This window comes from Grammomys surdaster, unplaced genomic scaffold (genome assembly GCF_004785775.1).
Source record: "Grammomys surdaster isolate TR1022 unplaced genomic scaffold, NIH_TR_1.0 126131, whole genome shotgun sequence".
NCBI classification, from domain to species: domain Eukaryota; kingdom Metazoa; phylum Chordata; class Mammalia; order Rodentia; family Muridae; genus Grammomys; species Grammomys surdaster.
Genome location: NW_021620939.1, coordinates 6,245,471 through 6,266,322, shown reverse-complemented (window position 1 = coordinate 6,266,322; position 20,852 = coordinate 6,245,471). Strand labels below are relative to the sequence as shown.

The 20,852-nt window shown below is 47.6% G+C and overlaps 1 protein-coding gene across 1 annotated transcript; it reads right to left on the bottom strand.

Annotated features, from left to right (window-relative positions):
- Nucleotides 1-333: 333 nt before the first annotated feature.
- Nucleotides 334-20,777, bottom strand: Traip (TRAF interacting protein). Its single transcript, XM_028756814.1, has 15 exons — nucleotides 20,573-20,777; nucleotides 16,111-16,168; nucleotides 15,552-15,635; nucleotides 13,177-13,216; nucleotides 12,468-12,595; nucleotides 10,910-11,004; nucleotides 10,321-10,434; nucleotides 9,629-9,716; nucleotides 8,850-8,939; nucleotides 8,376-8,464; nucleotides 3,042-3,197; nucleotides 1,729-1,777; nucleotides 1,186-1,335; nucleotides 1,046-1,096; nucleotides 334-875 (listed from the first exon to the last, which is right to left on the bottom strand). The coding sequence occupies exons 1-15, from the start codon at nucleotides 20,668-20,670 to the stop codon at nucleotides 753-755; spliced, it is 1,413 nt and encodes a 470-aa protein (XP_028612647.1). The 5' UTR covers nucleotides 20,671-20,777; the 3' UTR covers nucleotides 334-752.
- Nucleotides 20,778-20,852: the final 75 nt, after the last annotated feature.

Sequence of the window (20,852 nt, the reverse complement as noted above, 5' to 3'; positions counted from 1 at the left end):
GGTGGTGTGAGAAGGAAACCGGTGAGCTCCTGTCCACTAATGGGAGAGAGAAGCTTAGGCCGTCTTATCCAGGTGAGTGGCCAACAGGGATATTCTCTAGAAGAAAGTCCTGAACCCAAGTCCTAGAGGCTAACAGCTGCTCAGTGGTTATCTGTTGTGCCTGCTGAAACTCACTGGGCCCACTCACCCACTTTGTTTACAGTTTATACTGCAGAGACGCCATTCTTGCTAGTCTTCCAGTGCCCTGTGAGACAGCCATGCCTGGAGATAAAACTACTAGGTCTAAGAATAGAAATTTTCTAAGGTTTTGGTACAAATTTATACAGCCAGAACCTAGAAGAAAAGATGTCTTTTTATTTTACACAGAAACCTTCCCAATCCTTCCCATCCCCCAAAACCCCCCTTTCAAGCAATAAGCTGGAGGCAGGCAGAAGTTCAAGTTAGCCTGCTTAGGAATCCCCCAGTACTTTCATCCACTTAGAGTCAATGTGACCCTGTTCTATAAAACAGAAGGAGGACGGCCACACCTGGTTGTAGCTCTAAGCAAAACCCTTCAGCTAGAAGCAGGATCTGCTGATCCCAACTGTAAACTGGTCACGTCACTTCCCAGTGTGGTGCAGGGTGCAGTGAACACAGGAAGTGCATTTTCTGGACATCTCTCTTGGACTGATGCAAGAGGAGCCATCTTCCGAAAACACTTCCAGCTGGCCAGGTGTTGGCCTATTAATTGAAGACATGACTCTGGTCACTGTTCACTGACATAAGAAGGTATCCAGCTTGGGCTGGGAGGCAGAATTCACAGTCTTTATTCTCACTTTCTGTTTACTCTTGGCCTTGGTCTTAACAGGCATTGGTCGGATAATGGCTGTGTCCATCTGGAAGCAACGTCAAGGAAGAAGCTTGGAGAATGGTCTGGAATACAGGGCAGGAAAGCTCAGCCCATCTTAGGCTGAAGGCACTCGAAGTAAGAAACTTGGGGATACAGATCAGGGCACGGTGTATGCCCCTAAGGTCAGCTCAGGCCATGACCATAGAAAAAGGATACAGGCTGTATAAATTTTGTTCGTCCTCCAAGCCCGTCAAAGCCTATTCTTACCTAGGGAGAGGAAAGAGATGAGTGGGTTAGAGTAAAGGACTGGGAGCTGACTCCTTGCCCCACCCTAAAGGCTGGCCACCTCCACTTACCACATCTGTGCTGCAACGGGACTCTGCTGTGGTCCTGTTGGGCTGTTTCTGACCCCTGATAGCATTCCGGATGAAAAGCGGGAAGGCATCTGCCAGTTCCTCATCTGGCTCTCCTACACATCGCTGGCCACCCAGTGAGAGCTGGGACTCCTGTTGGAGTAATGCCAAAGTCAGACTTGACAAGCCAGACAGCAGCACATGACACGCATGGAGCAGTGAGGGGGAAAGAACAAGAGACAGGGGACAATGAGCCAGGGCCCAAGGATGGCTCTGAAGAGTCTTAGTCCTGGGCCCGGGGAGGGACTTGAACACAGTCTGCACTCTCACAAGTAGAGTTTCTCTTTTTCTTTGTTATGTTTTGAGATGGTCTCACTAAAGTCCAGGATGCCCTGGACCGCACTCTGCAGAGTTCTCCTCCTGCCTTAGCTTCATGAACCCTGGATTACAGGTATGAACTACCACCACCAGTTTAGTTTTCATGTCAATTCTGGTGAAGGCTGGGTGTGGGACTGCTTGCATGCTTTTGAGGAACCGGGCCCTTACCGGCTTGGAGACTTTGGGTGCCTTCTTGAGGACGTCCTGCATGGGAGAGCTGTAAGCCAAGACATGAAGGCAAGTAAACAAGATGGCCGGCAGACTCTGCATACGCCCTTCAGAGGAGCCCCTGCATGGCAGGCTGCCATCATGGCTCTGCTCTGAGCAGGTACCTCAGCGGTCCCTCCCCAAGTACAGTCTGAAAAGACTAGTGCCAGGGGAGTGTTGGGTAGACAGGACCACGTCTCAGTCTGGGCTCTCATTTCAGTGCTCCCCCAGTTCTTAGGCTCCTCACCATGTTCTAGGGAGCTCAGCTAACTTTCTATGTACAGAGTATGAACATTCACAGCCTCAGCTGACAGGTGAAGAGGAAACAACAGGAGGGCCGGAGGATGGAGCGGACCCCAGAGCTCTCTGCTGCAGCCACATGACTCGGGCTTCTCAGTGTGACCAGGCCAGCTGTGTGCAGAATGGGGACCATGCCCAGCTGCTTTGCCCTTGCCTTCCCTTCCACTGTCATTGCCTGACATAACAGTTTATTTCTCTTACATCCAAAGTCTCACATTAAGTTTTCCTGAGGACCAGAGAGATGGCTCAGCAGATACAACTTTGCTCCCAAGCCTGTCAACCTGACTTTGATCCTTCGTCCTCACATGGTACAAGGAGAGAACCAACTCCTACAGATAGTCCCCTGACTGTCATATGCATCCCCCACAATGCACAAAAACAGATGAATGAAATTTTTAAAAATGTAAAAAGAACTCCCTTACTGGAGTAGCCCAGACCCATGTATATGAAGGAGCACAGTCATGTGCCTGGCAAGGAGACGGCTTCCCCCTCCTTGTTCCACTGGAGGACCCACCTCACAGCTCTAGAGGTCCTCCTCCTGTCTGCCTTAATGGGATGTTTCTCTGGGTGGTAGGGTTATGGGATCATGGTTTGAGATGGTCTCGCATTAAGCAGGAACCTCAGAGGCACATGGGAAAAATTCAGAGTCCCACACCAGGACTCTTTGGCAGACAGGCACTCCGAGTGTTGGGATGCCTGCCTCACCACCAGTCCAGACTTCCCCTACTGAGACTCACACCCCAACACATCATCTTGAGGCTAATGAGGGATAAAGAAATAAGCAGGAAAAAAAAAAAAAAAAAAAAAAAAAAACAAAGAAAGCCCCCAAAAACCAAGAGACGCGGGGGTGCGCCCCCCCCTGGAACCAGAGCCTAAGCAGCTGCACCAACCACTCAGAGCCATCAGGGCAGGACCCACAGGTGACTTAGCTATGGCCTTCCTGGTTATAGGTACCTCCAGGGACCAATACTCACTGTGCCCTCTCCAGGCAGAGCTTCTTGGGGTGGTAATGCTGGGAGCTGGAGGTCTGGGCTGGAGGGGTATTTACATCAAAGGTAGCATTGAGATCAATCTCATCACTGAATGGTGGCCGGTGAAGCCTTGGGTTCAGCATCTCCACAGGAGCTGGGCTGAAGGTAAGAGAAAAATCTCATTATTTGGGACTGCAGTGACGACTCAGAAAGATCACGGCTCCTTAGGTATCAGAGAAAACTCAGCTTGGCCCAGTGAGTTGGCTCAGGTGGTAAGATAATTGTTTCTCAGCCTGAAGCCCTGAGTTCAATCCTTGGAACCTACATGATTGAATGAGAAAAATAAATCCTTTCAGTTGTTCCCTGATGCATCCTGTGGTACACATGCACCTAGACCAACACATACATACAAATGTTGAAAAGAAAAAACAGAGGAGGAGGAGAAAGAAGAGGAGAAAGAGGAAGAAAAAGAGGAAGAGGAGGAGGAGGAGGAAGAGGAGGAAAGAGACAGTTCAGCCCCAGGGGCTCCTAATGCCCACCCCTGACTCAGGGTCACCCCAGAGGCAGGCCTAATCTACAAGAGTAAGCTAAGTGGCATCAGCCTTTGCACAGCCATGTGACCACTAAAAATCTGGAAAAAGAAAGGAAAAAAAAAAAACAAAACCAAACTCCCAAAGGGACTGGTGAAGTGGCTCACTGGGTAAAGGCCGATGACCTGAGTCTGATCCCAAGCACCCACATGGTGGATAAGAACTGACTCCCACAAGTTACCTTCTGACTTGTAGAAGCATAACATGTAACACATGCACACACGCTTAAAATAAATACAATGGGAAAATTTTAAACCAAAGGAATGAACAGGATATTTCCCTTTGATCACACATACTTTCTCTGAACTCAGTGCAAGCCATTCGGAAATGTTACTGCAGAGTGATGTAGATGGGCAAATGCTGCTACTTATCACACACAGCACATGGTGTGCTAGTGCCTGGCACTTCAGGAGTTGACAATGACGAAGACACTATATACTGTTCTCAAGAGTAACTTTAGTGAGATTGCAGAGATGGCTCAGAGGTTAAGAGCCCTGGCTGTTCTTCTAGAGGTCCTGAGTTCAATTTCCAGCAACCACATGGTAGCTCACAACCATCTGTAATGGGATCCAATGCCCTCTTCTGAAGACATCTACAAGTGTACTCATACATAAAATAAAGAAAGAGTAACTTTAGTAACATAAGCTATATATCAAGACTGCCTAAAAGAGACTATAAAAAAATACATGCATGTCCAAGCCAGGCATCATGACACACACCTCTGAATCCCAGCAGAGGCGGGTAGATCTCTGTGAATTCGAGGCCAGCCTGACCTATACAGAACAGCCAGAAATCCAGTCACAACAAACAAAACTATACACATACACACACACACGCATGTACGACTTGGTACCCTCTCCTCCATATGCCTAGGATTCTGTGGTGCTTCCTTTCCTTCACTACAGTACAGGCTTGCCTTGAGGCACTCTGGTTCTGTCACCTCTGAGACACTAACCTATGGCCAATTTACATAGCTTCATGTCAGCGGCCTCAGGAAATGAGGCAAGGCACTCAAAGCCTTCTTTCTAAGGCAGAGCCAAAGCCCTAGGCAGATGTGTTACCTGTATGACAGTTGTCAGCACATCCTGCATGAACTCAGCTCCTATCAGTCCTGCTCTAAAACGAAGGTCTCCTCAGATTTCACCAGAATTTAGGAGCCCTTAGGGCCCATGAGAGATGTCTCCCTAAGACTTCCCCTATAGCTCCCTTTCCTCTGATCTGCACCCCATTGGGCAAGGGCTATGGTGCAGCTTTGCAAAACTGAGGGCAGGAAAGGGCAAGCATCCCTTAGAGCTGCCCTAATATAACAGAAGCATGGCTGGGGATGTGGCTCAGGTAGTACAGTGCTAGCCTAGCATGCATGAGGCTCTGGGTTCAATCCCACCTCTGCATACATCAGCTGTGGTAGTACATGACTGCAATCTTAGCACTCAAGATGTAGAGCCAGAAAGATAGGAAGTTCAAGATCATACTCACCTACATACCAAGTTTGAAACCAGCCTAGGCTATATAAGACCTTACCTCAAAAAGATAAAATAATAAAATAAAATGATGGCTGGAGAGATGGCTCAGTGGTTAAGAGCACTAGCTGCTCTTCCAGAGGTCCTGAGCTCAATTCCCAGCAAACATATGGAGGCTGATCTGATGCCCTCTTCTGGTGTGCAGACATACATATAAAGCACCCAAATGACAGAAGCAAAGCGTAACCCCACCACAACAAACGAGGCATGGGCATGACCAGCAACACCCAGACCCTTCCACGAGATACTGAACATGGCCAGGGGAATGTGAGCCTCACACAGAAGCCAGAATGCAGGCTGGGAGGCATGACGCAGCTCTGAAAACAGCTCAAGAAATCAATCGGTAGGCAACAGGATGAAATGAGGAACATGGATCAGGTCCCAGAGCTATCTCAGAAACATTTCCAACAGTTTCTACTGTTCTTAGGATGAAATCTGCACCTGCAAGGCTGATGCATGAAGGCTGGCAGAGATCTGGCCCACCAGCCACCCGCCTCTCTCTTCCAAGCCCACCTTAGCAATGCCCCAGGGACTTTGAACTCACCATCCTCTCTGCCTGAATTTCTCTTCCTTCAGATTTAATGGTGGTTTCATGAATGTGACTACACATCTCATATATATTAGGAAAGTTTAAGAATCTCCCCAAACCACACAGCAACAAGCCTGTTCTCAAGGGAGAAAGACAGAGGCACTTGTAGATCAGAGAAAACTGCAAACACCCCCAACCCTGGAGCCAGCAGCCTGTTTCTGAGATCTTGAGGCCCTCGGAGGGAGAACCTGGAATTCGGAATAGACAATGCCAAGTTAAAAGGGCTAATGCTAAATGCAACAGTCCTGCTGCCTGAGTTTTCATGCCTAGAAAGATACTGGTGAAAACAGAGAATCTATCATCCTTTACACAACCTGATAGGCAGCGCAGCCGGCTTTGGACCCATAGGTTTGGCTAATGCAGTGCCCTCCTGATTTGAGAGACCAGAACTGTTCTCTCAGTGCCAAGGTAAGACTGGCATGAAGTTTACTGAGCACGTAGTGGGCTCATTCCCATCTGGGCATTCCAGACCAGATTTTATAATACAGTGCTTACCTGGTAGACTCTGGGCCTAATCATCTAACCTATAAAAACTAGGCTGCAGCCGGGTGGTGGTGGCACACGGCTTTACTCCCAGCACTTGGGAGGCAGAGGCTGGCGGATTTCTGAGTTCGAGGCCAGCCTGGTCTACAGAGTGAGTTCCAGGACAGCCAGAACTACACAGAGAAACCCTGTCTCGAAAAGTCAAAAAAAAAAAAAAAAAAAAAAAAACTAGGCTGCAGCTGGCAGTCAATACCTAAGACAGAAGCATAGGTCTAGAAAAGCCTGCGTAGTAAAGGAAATTAGTAAAAGCAGGTAATGCAAATTCCCTGGGAACCTGAGGTGTCCCATGTACTTGTTTTCCTCACTATAAAAGCCAGACACAGAAGGCAACTGTGTGAACAAGCTCTGAGGTTCACAAAATAGAAGCTAGAGGGAGCTCCATCCGGGAACTGTGGGTATTCTAAAGAATGATTCTCTATCCCCAGCCTGAGGCAGCTTGGGCTCTAAGGTTTTCTCTACAGTACATGGTTTCTGATTGTCGTTTTCCTAAGGGCACGTACTATACCTGTGTAAGCTCTTGACAAGGCCCTCATGTTACATGGGACTTCAGAGAAGGCATGGCTGATGGCTGGGTGTAGTGGGAGGAAGAATCAGGGACAAAGCCTACTGAGTTGACAAAATCAACCCAGTGTTGGACCACACGGCAGACTATGTGCCCACCACAGTCCCACAGTTCTCAGGTCATCATAAACTACAACAAGCGGGTAGTTTTGGCTCTACAGAGAGATGCTAAGGAATAAAAATAAAAGCTGGCAAGATGGCTCAGAGAGTGAGGGTGCTTCTGCACAAGTCTGGCATCTTCTGTTAGATGCCGTCAACCTATGTAGAAGTAAAAGGAGAGAAATGACTCCACAAAGTTATGCTCTGACCTCTGTACTGTGACATGCACACACACATTACACACATACACAAACACACTCATTCATGCATATATATATATACATATATATATACACACACATACAGACACACTCTTACACAAATATATTCATTCATACATACATACACACAGGCATACACACACATACATACTCATTCTTACACACATATGCTCTTACACAAATATACTTATTCATACATACATATACACACACAGGTATGCACACACATATGAACACACACACACAATGTGCTATCTGGCTGAGGAAGCTGGCCAGCACAACAGAGCCGTCCGTCAGTGAGGAAAGAGCAGAAGCAAACGTGGAAACAGGAAGAAGTGTTTTCCTATGGTCGGCTGGGACACTGCAGAATCCTAAGGAAGCACTTCAATCTAAGCCTGCTCCATGAATGTCCCAGGATACAGTACTGAGGATCTGAGATATGAAGAGTGGGGTACAGTACCCAGGAACAAAGCAGAATATTGGAAGGCACTGAATGGGTGAATTTCACCAGCAGAAAGAGGGGGCATATTGATTTGCCAAAATACGTTGAAAAATGACTTAAGTAAAACTCTTGGTTGTTGACAAGAGTTTTCAATTTGGCTCCCTTGCTGGGGTCCTCTAGCAGGCAGAAGATATTCTTAGCTAGCCCATTTCTGTGAGAAAAAAAAAAAAAAAACCTCGGGAAGATTAAAGCTTGCTCCTGGCAGGGACATGAATCCTTGGGTCTTTTGGCTCCCTCTGCTGGCATCCTTAAAGCACACACTCCTGAATCTGAGGGGATTATTTATTTATTTTGGACTCTGGCTGTCCTGGTATTCACTCTGTAGACCAAGCTGGTCTCGAACTCATAGATAGCTCTGTATGCCTCTGCCTCCTGAATGCTTGGATTAAAGACATGCACCACCAGGCTGAAAGGGGGTTATTTTAGAGGGAGCACTTTCAGTATGTTTCAGAGATGGGGGCAGCCAGATGCATGTGGTGAGAAACTCCAGGATACCCCAAGACAACCACCACTCCTGCCCTGCCCTCAGACTCCTCAAAGGCTTTCTCTGCCTTTCCTTGTCAGATGCCATCTTCTCTCAAAGCTGCTTCCCCGTTAGAGCCTTGCTGGCTCTCTGGCCAGAAGGTCCACAAACACTATCGATCCCACCAAAGTCAGGAGTACAGGTTCTCTCAGATTGTGATCCCTGAATCATCACAGAAGGGTAACAAACCTCTCAAACACCAGGCGACTGACAGTCTCCTTGGTCACTGGAGGCAGGCTCAGGGTCTCCTGCAGGATCGTTAGCTTCTTTCTTAGGCTCTGGAGAAGAGAGAGAGAATGTGAGAGAAAGGTTGGGGTGCTGAGGACAGACACCTGTGTGAAGGGTACAGGGAACAGAGCAAGGACTGGCCACCAACGCCAGGTCTAAAAACTCCTCTTGGTGGAGTCCTCGCTCTGGTGATTAGGGGCCTTGGAGTTAAGATCACAAAGGAAGGTCCATGTCGCCCTTGGCCCCTGCTGAGGAGGTATAGGCTGAAGGCCAGATGAAGGTGAGGGTACATATGCTGACCTACCTCCCCAACCCAGGGGGATACAGAGAGCCCAGAAGCACCACCGACTGCAACACAGGTTTCCAGCCCTACTCTTGGAGGCACACCACGACCCCTCAGGTCCCCTCATTTCTCGTCAGGCCAGGGTGTCTCACCGAAATTTCCTTGTCGGCACTCTGTAAGTCCTTCTGGGCTGACCTTAGTTCTAACCTGGCCTGATCCAGTTCAGTGTTGACCATCTTCAACTGTAAGAAAGGATAAGCCAATGGTGCCACATGTTCTGCCCCTACCTGCTGCTACCCAGTGTATGGTTGGGATTGAATCTAAAAAAATACTGGAGGCACAGGGGAGACCCCAAACCTCAACTGAGCTTATATATCTAGGGCTGCCTGGGAGCAAGCGCTTCTCTCTACATATCATAGCCTACAGAAAGGAAAAGCAGTTGGGCTAAGAACCCTCAATTTTGGGATGGGGTACAAAGCAGGCCTCTGGAGCTGCCACACCAGAGGCTCGTGCTCTCCAAGTCAGCTAAGATGCATCTAGGAATTAAGAAGAGCAGAAGGCCATCAGGCGGTCGTGGCGCACGCCTTTAATCCCAGCACTTGGGAGGCAGAGACAGACGGATTTCTGAGTTCGAGGCCAGCCTGGTCTACAGAGTGAGTTCCAGGACAGCCAGGATGACACAGAGAAACCCTGTCTCGAAAAACAAACAAACAAACAAACAAAAAAAAAAAAGAGAAGGTGGTGTGAGTGTTTGGTGGGGACATCCCTTCATGAACTGGTCTCCCAAGTGGACAAGCCACAGAGTCAAAGACAAGTCACAGTAAAAGGCATAACCAGTGCCTGCAGACCACCTGCTCGGGCCCGTTGGTACGGGCCTGGATGGCCCAGCTCAGAAGACCCAGCTCCCTTCTCTTTGTCCCCATTCAGTCACCTTGCTCCTAGAGGATGCCAAATCCTTCTTCAACCTGTCAGCCAGCTCCCCTGAGGCCTTCCGAGCTTCCTTCAGATTCTCATACTCTCTGCAAAGTAGCCATGAGAAGAGAAGACAGAACAGAACACCCTGAGGGCATAGTCAGTGCCATGACTGAGCCATAGCACCAACCTAACAAAGGCCTCACCAAATTAGCTCCTCCTCATCCTCCCTCCAGGGGCCCATGGCAGGTCCTGCATACTGAGGTAGGGAGACAAAAACTGGTCTGTCACCTGCAGGAACTGTGCCTTGAGTATGCAAGCCTCACTAGGGGGCTCCCTACAACCCCAAATGGAGGCAGTGGATTCTCTGTGCCTCTCAGGCAAGTGGCTCCTTTCTCCAGCTTCATATCACCACCCTAATGAAGGATATGGTGAGTTTGTTATCCAAGTCAGGCAGGGTCAGCTCTCAGGAGGGTGCCGGATGCTGAGAGCTGCGGGAGCCCTTTAGAAAAAACACTTTGAATCCATACTCTGTTCTCTCAGCAGTTCTAGGGCAAATCTCTCTCCATCCAGGAAAGTGAGGGTCAGAGGGGCCTCGGAAGTGGCCTAAGAGCTGGAGTTCACCTAAGACAATATGGTTCTAGAACCCGCTCCTTCACGGGGGTCTGCATTACAAAAGACAGCAGCGGAGGTATGGCTGGGCTTACGTACTTCTTGAGGGATACGCAGTACACAGCTAGCTGCTCCACCGCTGACTGTCCCACACCCATGTCTCGGATCATCTCCTCCACCTCAGACCGCTGGCTCTGGAGAAGGAGCTCAATTCTGAAAAACATTTCCAGCCCACGGCATTTGAAATCTGGAGGCTGATGGTTAGTCTGCCTCCCTTTGCTGCCGTTGCTATGGCAACAGCCCGGGCTGCTAGGATGCTTTAGCAGGTGGGTGTGCCCAAGGAAAGGTTCTACAGCAGAGATGAGCTCAGCTCCAGGGATGCTTCTGAGGAAAAAGAGGTGCTGACAGAAGACTTCAAGGTCAGGGACTTCATACAGGGAGGCTCCTGTAGGGAAAGGCATGGCAAGCCACCTATCCATAAACAACAGGACAAGAAGTGTGACAGGAGTACTCTCAAAAAGGGAAGGGGCCCACAGAGGTTAAGAAAGGAAATCTGTGGCCATAGGCACCTGGGAATCTGAGTCAAAAGGTGAATAAAAGCCATTTTCAGCTGCAGTCCTGAGACCTGCACCCCCTGCTCCCGGCCCTGGTTATGGAAGGACAGGACAGAAGCCAGCTAGAGACTCACTGCTCCATGGTTTTCATCTTGCTCTTGAGTCGGCGGGCCTCCTCCCGAGCTTGTTTGGTTTCATCCTGCTGCTGCTCCAGGAATTTCATCTGTTTCTGAAGAACAAGCGCACCCATACATCTCCTTAGCATGTCTCAGAACCACAGCCACTGAGAGCTGCCTGTACTGTATCTTTTGTTTGGTTTAGGTTTTGACAGGGTTTCATATACCCCCAGGTTGGCTTTGAACTCACTATGTAGCCAAGGATAACCATGGCCCCCTGATCTTCTTGTCTCCTCATCCCAAGTACTGGGATTTTAGGAATGGACCTCCAAACTTGCCTATCTTTTGAAGATGCTGATAAATAACAGGAGATAAAACCCCTGAGGGCCTCCTCATGATCTAGTCTCTGTGTGGGCTCTGTGTGAATGGGTCTATGTCTCTCTCTGTGTGTGAAGCACTGGGAATCCAACCCAGGCTTGGAACCACAGTCCTCACTTGGCCTATGCTTTTTTGCTAAAGAGGCTTTTTAGGGCAGATGTTTCCTTACCCTTGGAGATGTGCCTTGCTATAGGCTTAGTGGCTCAGGACTACTGTGATCTGCCAAGGTTCTATGGGCTTGTCTCCTGGTACATGCTTGCAAATAGCGGAAGTCAAGAGCACAAATCCATTATCTCATCTAGACACAGAATCATGAAGTGCCAGAACAGGTGAGCCAAGCCAGGACCTGTCCTCAGCATGAGAGCATTCCATGTCTGACCTGGGGGATACAGTAGAGATTCCTCTGCATCCTGGTGCTAGTTTGTCCCTCCCATTGGCTGGGTCATGTGATCCAGCTCAGCCTCCAAGCAGGAACAGAAAGGCCTAGGGCCTTGTCTGTTCACGAGGATGGCTCCCATCCCTTTCAGACGGCACCAGTCAGGGCTGCTCCTGCCTACAAGGCTGGAACATCAATCGTGAGTTCAGATCAATCGCCTCATGGCCCTCAGAGAGCACGAGGCTCACGAACCCAGGCTGATACAAAATTCATCTGGGTCTAGGCCTGCTTGCTCTACAGGCTTTGATCTGCTCGGTCAGCTCAGCACAGCGGACTTCAAAGGCCTTTGCGCCTCCCTAGGATGCTGTTTGATCTGGCTCCAGAGAGCAGCCCCGCCAAGGACTGGAGTCCTAATGGAAGATTCTTCAGACTGGCCTCATCAGTGGAGTATGAGCCACTTTTGGAAACATGGCCCAGCCTACTCAGGTCTCCATTGAGCAGGCCCTCTGTGAAATGTTGAGAAGGCCTTGTTACCTGATACAAAATCCACAAGCACAGCCATTATAGTCCCTTTTCTTATGGGCTAGATGGGTATGGTATGGAAGGACCTTGGGAAGAAGAGATGTGCCTTCACTTTACTATTATATACACAAAGGCATTGGTTGAGGCAGAAATAGAAGACATGATCAGAAATGTGAGCCTAGACTGGGCATGGTGGTGCATACCTTTAATTCTGCGCTTGGGAGGCAGGGGCTGGTAGATTACTGTGTTCCAAGCCAGCCATGGCTGTGGCTGTACCTCCCACCGACTCTGAGGACTTACTTTCAGGGTAGAGCACAGCATCTCTGCCTTGTTTAAGGCGTTCTGTAGGGACTCCACAGTGGCATTGCGTTCTTCCAATGTGTCTCGCAGCGTGTCAATAATGGCCTGGCTGTCCCGTTTCTCCCTGTCTGGAGCAGGAGCAGAGGAGAGCAAGACAAAGGCTGATTCATGCATGAGAATTCTAACCCTGGACATCGAGCAGCTCCTCCTTGAGCCAGGTGAGAACAAGGCACAGAAGGAAAAGCTGAGTGGCTGGCTTCTCTCTCTGCCATGCACCAAGAAGTCTATGCTTGCCCTTTCACTTAGGAGACAGGCTCTCCTTCTTCCTGCTTGAACTGTCTAGGTAGATGTCACTGTTCTCCCACTCCTGTGGGCCTAGTTAATTCATCATTCCGGAACTCAAGCAGATGCCTGTCAAAGTCAGCAGTGGGGAGCCCAGAAGTTACAAACTCATCAGGTGGGGCCCCTCCAAAAGCTGCTCCTGAGTGTGAAGTTCCAAGCAGTGAAGAGAGAGGCCAGCCTGGCCTAGGCAGGCAGCTTCAATCATTTCTCTCCTTTTTGGTTAGTTATAAGAGCTAGCAAGATTCTGGGATGCACAAAGCAGATGAGCCACTGGCTTTGCCAGAGGTCGGAGGCCTTCCTTGCAGGACCCCTCCCTCCAACACCCAAGTCAGAGACTTCCAGGGCTTCTTATCTCTTGCTAACTTACCTTTCTGGGAAAGCTGGGCTTTGATACTGTCCAGTTCATTCTGCAAGACAATACATATAATAAGCAACGGCAACAGGAACACCTCACAGCTAACCTCCATTCAGCCTCCCATAAGGCCGTGCAGAGCCCAGGATCAGTGAAGGTGATTGCTCAGGATGGACCCAATATACTTTAAAGCCAAGCCAACAGAGACAGGAACTTTTTTTTTTTTTTTTTTAAATGGCTTCAGATCTTTTTGTTTTTTTAAAAAAAAACAAGGTGTTACTAGGTAACTCAGGCTGTCCTAGAACTACTATGTGGACCAAGCTGGCCTTGAACTCTCAGAAATCCATCTGAGTCTGCCTCTACAGTACTAGGATTAAAGGAGTGTATCACTACGCCTGGTGTGGGACATTTTTCTTTTTCTTTTTTAAGATTTATTTATTTTTAGGCAGAAGAGATGGCTCAGCAATTAAGAGCTGTTCTTCCAGAGGTCCCAAGTTCAATTCCTTGCAACGATATGGTTGCTCACAACCATCTATAATGAGATCCAATGCTCTCTTCTGGCATGCAGGCATACATACATAAACAGCCTCATATGCATAAATACATAAATTTTTTAATATTATTTATTTTTATATGTGTCAGTATTTTGCCTGCATTTATGTCAATGCACTGTGTATTCACATTGCCCACTGAGGCCAGAAGAAGGTGTCAGTCCCTGAAACTGGAATTATAGACAGTCAGCTGCCACAGTCAGCTGCCACGTAGGTGCTAGGAATCAAACTCCATCATTTGCTAGAGCAGACAGTCCCCATAAACATCGTACCATCTCTCCAGCCTCTTTCTGAGTCTTTTTAAAAGGTATGTAAGACGTAGGAAATGAATCCCACAGGAAGTGGAGCTTGGCCTGCTGTTCGGCCAACAGTAGAGGCTCCGGGGCTCCTGGCCCTGCCATATCCTGATGCTCTCAGAACATTAGCTGTGCTCACCAGGAACACAGAACAGGGATGGCCAAGCACTCTGGACCATTACGAGTTCTCTCCATCTTGGGACTTGCCTGCCTCAGTCTATCTCCCTCCAAGCTCCAGGATGGCTCTGAGGGGCTGGGATAAAATGAATCCAGCTACCACTTGTGAATCTAGAGAGCCCCATGTCCCTGTGAGCAGGAGAGATGTCTTCAGTCAGGCAAACAAAGGTTTTAGAGCATACTTCCAGGCTCAGGTAAGGGTCCGTTGTGGAAGAATCCGGGCAGAGTTTCCTCCAGATCACCCTTTAAACATTAACAGAAGACTCAGAATTTCATGTGTGACCAATAGCAAGGCCTCCACTACTAGCCTCTCTGCCCAGGACTCTGGGGCAGGAGCTCCTGGCAGCTGGGCTGGGGACTGTGGACCAAACAACTGGGAACAAAACCGGTATATAGGTAAGAACATGCAGGGTCTGCCTGAGATCAGACACCCCATCGCCTCCTGGCTCCTTCCATGCCTCAGCAGGATACTTTCTAAGTCCTTGCTCCAAACTATTCAAGATGTGGCCGCCCTGTCTCACAGACTTGGCTTTGAAAGCTAAAGAAAAGACTGGAAGCTGCCTTTGTTGTCTTCATCACAGGGAGGACACCTCTTAAAGCTGGGAGCAGTTACCATGACGATGAACAGGCTGGCTCCAAACACAAAAGCTCAACCATCTTGAAGCACAGAGGTTTCAAGGACATCACAACACCCAGGGAGTTAAGGTCAAATGAGTTGTAATCTGACAGATTCTCAGAAAATTAAACCTTACAGTCCAGCAATCACTTGCAAACTCCAACTCAATTTCATCAAGACATCCTGCCAATCCAGCTTCCTCAAACAAAAAATGGAAATTTTAGATATGGAGGGGATATAAAAGGTAACCTGGTTACCCTCCCTGTGGTCTGGCTTTCCACCTGGGTAGAAATCCCGATCCAGGGACGGCTTCGTCCTCTACGGCTTGGCTTGCAAAAGGCCCAGGCAACTGCCTCTACACCATGTTCTCCAGACAATTTGGAGGCCTAGCCAGGTTAGGGAATGGTGGCTTCACTCATCTTCCCTGACTAGTGAGAATGGAAGGATTTCCTAACCTGTCACTCTGGCCAGGTAGACCGTAAGTCCTTCATACGGCTCAGGGTCTTAGAAACACATTATGTCCTTCAGTCCAAAAAAGCCCTGAAAGCCCAAGGGAGGTACACTTACAGTGGGTGCCTCTGACAATTGTCTCAAGGTCACGTGCCCAAACCTTGACAGCGCCACGTCTGTGCTCCACAGGCCTCGCTCCACCCACACTCCAAGCACCTTTTCTCCAAGCACCTTTTCTAAGTAGAAAGGTGAACTTCCAGAGGGTTTGGAATTTAGTAGGAGGAGATAAATTCTGTGTACCTTTAAGAATTCTGCATCCAAGACACTCTCCTCTTCCTGGGCAAGGTCAAAGAAAAGCTTGTTGATAATAGTCTTTTTGCCAACCTGGGTGGGAAAACCAAGACAGAGAAGATGGGTGAAGTGTGGCCAAAGGTAAGGAAGAGGAAGGCCTGAGCGAGGATTGGACTGCCTGCCTCGTGTTCCAGGTCTGCCCTCAGACCTAACTTTCCATATGTATCCTTTTGAGTCAGAAGACTTCTTCATTCCTACATGTGCACAGAGTCAGGACTGCTGGTCTGCTGGTGGATGAAGTCATGTCTATGCACAGGGACATTTGCTAAACATTAGAGGCGGCCAAATACACACAAGTGAAGCCTGGGTGGGGAAGTCTATCTTCCAGCCACCGGGGGCGTACCCAGACCTCCTGAGTGACTCACAGATGTTTAGAGGATCAACTGGCCTCAAACCAAGAGGGTCAAAGGTCAGAATGTTTCTATTTCAGAGATGTTTTCCCCATCCCTGCTTTCTGTAAAGAAGAAGTAGATCTTCAGCTGAGATGCCCCGACTCCGAGATCCTTACCTGGATTCTACACTGTGGGCAGGTCCGACTTGGTGCTGTCTCAAACCACTGGATTAGGCTACAGTGAAAACAGAATAAAAGACTAGTAATCCTGGCATGGCTGGGACACAGATCACAGGACCACTGTTATTAGCTCCTCTTTGACACAAGGCCTGCCTGCTTGACTGCCTGCAACGCCTGGCTATCACTGCAGGCAGGACGGTCCTGCAGGTCTGATCAGTGATGTTGTGTTGGATTTGAAGACTTGGCCTAGCCAGGCGGTGGTGGCGCATGCCTTTAATCCCAGCACTTGGGAGGCAGAGGCAGGCGGATTTCTGAGTTCGAGGCCAGCCTGGTCTACAGAGTGAGTTCCAGGACAGTCAGGACTATACAGAGAAACCCTGTCTTGAAAAACCAAAAACAACAACAACAAAAAAAGACTTTGCCTAGGGCTGTTCTTTGCAAATGGGCTGTACAGTGTAGGTGACAGGCAAAGGTCAGAGTTTCTCAGAGACCTAGTAGTCTCTGATAATACCCAACTTCAGGTTAGGACTTCAGAGTCTACACTAAGTAGAGGTAAAAGCAAAACATGCCCAGATTTACATAATATTAGTACAGACAGGCATTAAATGTTAATTGAAACAGTTTCCTGTTGGTGTGGCAGTATCTAACTATAATCCTCGTACCAGGCAAGAAGATCATAAACTCCGAACCAGCCTGGACTTGAGAGAGAGACTGGGGGAGTAGGGGGGCAGCCTTCTTCACCCCAAGAATAAAAGACAAACTCTCCTATAAAAACCATCTCATATGTCCAAATCTTTCCTATAAATATGTTTAAAAAAACTACAGATACATTCAAAGACCACGTACTACAAAATTAAAGCTAACCAGGCACAGGAGAGTGAGTTAACTAAGAAGCATACTATCAATGAATCATTAAATCATAATGAAAAGTTAGGTACACACACAAAAGCATATTCTGTATGAACTCATCTGTATAAAAGAAAAACGCAGGCAATGTGGTGCCTTTATGTGTGTGGGCGCTGGTGGGGATAATAATCAGAAGGGCACGTGAGACTTCTAATGCAGACATTAAACTCTTTTTTCTGCTGGGCTGGAGAGAAAACCCAGGTCCTTATCCATGTGAGACAAATGCTGTACCAGTAAGCTACCCTCCAGTCCTACACCATGCTTCTAGATCTCAATTCTGGCTGCACAGGCATGCTGGGTTTGGGACAACCCTGCGAGCTATACACTTTTTTTTTTTTTTTAAGATTTATTTATTACGTTTATAGCAGGGCACCAGATCTGATTATAAGTGGTTGTGAGCCACACCATGTGGTTACTGGGAACTGAACTCAGGACCTCTGGAAGAGCAGCCAAGGCTCTTAACCTTTTTTTTTAAAGATCTATCTATCTATCTATCTACCTATCTATCTATTTTATATATATGAGTACACCATTGGTCTCTTCAGACACACCAGAAGAGGACATCAGATCCCATTACAGATGTTTGTGAGCAACTATGTGGTTGCTGGGAATTGAACTCAGGACCTTTGGAAAAGCAGTCAGTGCCCTTAACCACTGAGCCATCTCTCCAGCCCCTAGAGTTATGCACTTTTAACACGTGTACTTTTCTGTAGATTCTTCTACAGTTCTTCAGGAGAATAAAGTAAGCAACAGTATCAGCATTTGCAAGACTAAGACAAGGTGACTGCCATACATCTTAAGGCCAGTCTAGGGTACATGTGAAAAAATTGGAATCTTTATATTTTTTTTGTTGCAGGAAAGTTAGGGGCATTGTGGTATATACTGGAACATTATGGCACATGGCTGAAATTCCAGCAAGTGGGGGTTGAGGCAAGAGGATTATGAGTTCAAGGCCAACCTGGGCTACATAACAAGAACTTGCTGAAATGCGCATGCGAACGAGAGAGAGAGAGAGAGAGAGAGAGAGAGAGAGAGAGAGAGAGAGAGAGATTTAGCTCAGGGGTAGAGCATGGGGTTAGTATATACCAGTCTGTGTTTACAATGTCTAGCACTAAAAACAATAAAATGGTGTTTAAAAGTCAGCTTGTGCAACTAACTCAGAGATGTGAGAGAGGACTAGAAAGACGCACAGACGTAGAGAGAAAGAGAGAGACAGACAGACAGAGACAGAGAGAGAAGTCGGCAGCTGTTGTGGAAAATAGTATGCCAGTTCCGGAAAAACCCTAAATATAGGATCTCCATATGTGCCAGCCTTTCAGCTCCACGTATACATTAAAGATTGAAAACAGGGGCTCAGACAGGAATCTGCACAACAGTTCAGAGTAGCATTATTCACAGCAGCCAAAATCTGGAAATACCTGTCTATCAACAAACAAATGGATAAACAAAATATGGTATTTTCATATATACAATTAAATATTGGCCACAACAGAAATGAGATTCTGATATATGCTATGAGATGGGTGAATGTTAAAATTATAATGCTACGTGAAATACAACAGACTCAAAGGGACAAAGAATTCAAGATGCCACCTATGGGATTCTCGGAATAGGGGACTCAGGGACAGGAGGTGCAGCAGAGGTCTCGGAGTCTGGGAGGACTAACTCGGACAGTTAGTATTTGATGGGTTACGTCTTTCTGTCCAGCTGATGGAAAGTTCAGATAACAACACTGAAGGTATATAACATTGTAAATGTTCTCAATGCCATGGAATCAGCATGTAAAGACGGTTGAAATAGTGCTGGGTGTGGGTGGTAACAAAATTAATTTCCAAACTCAGGTGCATTTCCTTGTTCATGGTCAACTACATAGTGAGACTCTGTCTCAAAAAAAAAAGTCCACTCAAAAATACTTGGGGCAGGTCTTGGAATGTAGCTGAATAAACAGAGTGTTTGCCAAGCATGCACAAAGCCCAAAATCCAATCCCTAGCATTATATAAACTAAACAGGATGGTATATACTTGTATACTTGGTATATACTTATAGCACTTGAGAAATGGAGACAGGATGATTACAAATTCAGGGTCATCCCTGGGTACACAGCAAGTTCAAAGCCAACCAAGGGTACATGAGTCAACGTATACAGGTAGGTGGAAACCAGGAGTGGTGGTTTTCACCTGCAATCTCAGTACTTAGGAGGCTGAGGCAGGAGAACTGCCATGAATCCCAGACTAGCCAATACTATATAACAAGAAAGACCCTGTTTTAAAACCAAAACAAACAAAAAATAGATATAAGGCCTGGAGGTATAAACCAGTGGTAGAGTGCTGGCCTGCCGTGCGCAGGACATGAATCTGAGGGAGAGGGGGATCATGGGGCATACACTCTCAATCTAAGCTCTCAGAGGCTGAAGAAACAGAACCAGAAATTCAGTTAGCCTAAGCTATACACAGCAAGGCTTGTTTGTTTGTTTGTTTGTTTGTTTGTTTTAAAAGGCTGGAGAGACGACAGCTCACTGGTTGAGAGTAGGTGTTGGCGCTGCTCTTCTCAATGTCCTGAGTTCAGTTCCCAGCAGCCACATAAGGTGACTCACGTCTGTAGCTCCAGTTCCAGCTCCCTGGGGATCAGACAACTCTGGCCTCTGAGGCTACCTGCACTCACAGAACCACCCAAAGACATACACATATAACATATAGTTTAAAATAAAAATAAGATTAAAAAAATCAGCCAGGTGTAGGCATCGTGGCATACACCTTTAATCCCAGAATTTGGGAGGTAGAGGGAGGCAGATCTCTAGGTTCGAGACCAGCCTGGTCAACAGAGTGAGTTCCAGGACAACCAGGGCTATACAGAGAAAACAAAAATACTAAAAGACAAAATCACAAAATGCAACATATGGAACAAGATAGAAAATACTGAATATAATAGATTGCATCAGTAAGTGTAACATTTTAAGAAGGCTAAAAAGGTTCAGTTTAATACAAGTATTATTATACCAGATTTTTAAAGCCAAATATGCTTTCAAGAAACGAGCCTAAAACATAGACAGGAAAGTCCAAGGTGAAAGCTTTCGGAGAAAGCAGGTGATAGAAATACCTTTAGTGGTAGGGTTACTGCGAACTACACAATGGCTCCTTGAGAATGGAGCTCAGACCACACAACACTGTATTATGAGGTTTCATTTGTTTATCTTTTTGACACAAGGTTGGAAAGTCCAGGCTGACTTTTACCTTACTTATGTTCCCTTGACAGGAAGGCACTTCCTTGCCATTCCAAGTTAAGCCGTGTTCACTGGAGTGTCTGACCAACGATATGTTTCTGGGTAAGAAACAACCCAAACCATCCAGCAAACGACACAGACCCTTAAGGGTTGCCAGAAACCTACCAGCTTGTTGGCCCACTTCGGCCCGGGTTGGAAAGCTTCCATGAGGTTCCTTTAATGTCGCTGTCACTTGTCTTAGTTCAGAGGATGGATTGTCTCTAGGCCCAACACCCAATAGCGTCTGAGTGGTTCTAGGACATACACCGGGGCCTTAAACCGCCGTTACTCACCATTGCAGATGAAAAGTGTGGCCACAGTGGATGGCAGCCACGTCACGGGAGTGATCGAAGAAGTCGGAGCAGATAGTGCACAGAGCGCGGATAGGCATGATGGCTCGACTCAAAGCAGCCCAGAGAGCCAGCTGCCAGCCACAGACACAGTTTGGTGGCCGAACCGGCAGCAGCACCGGTTCCTTCAAATTTCGCTCCACCGCACAACTTCCGGTACTGAACCGGAAGTCATAACGAACTCACATCAGAGTTCTTCCCTCTGATTGGACAAACTTCGGGG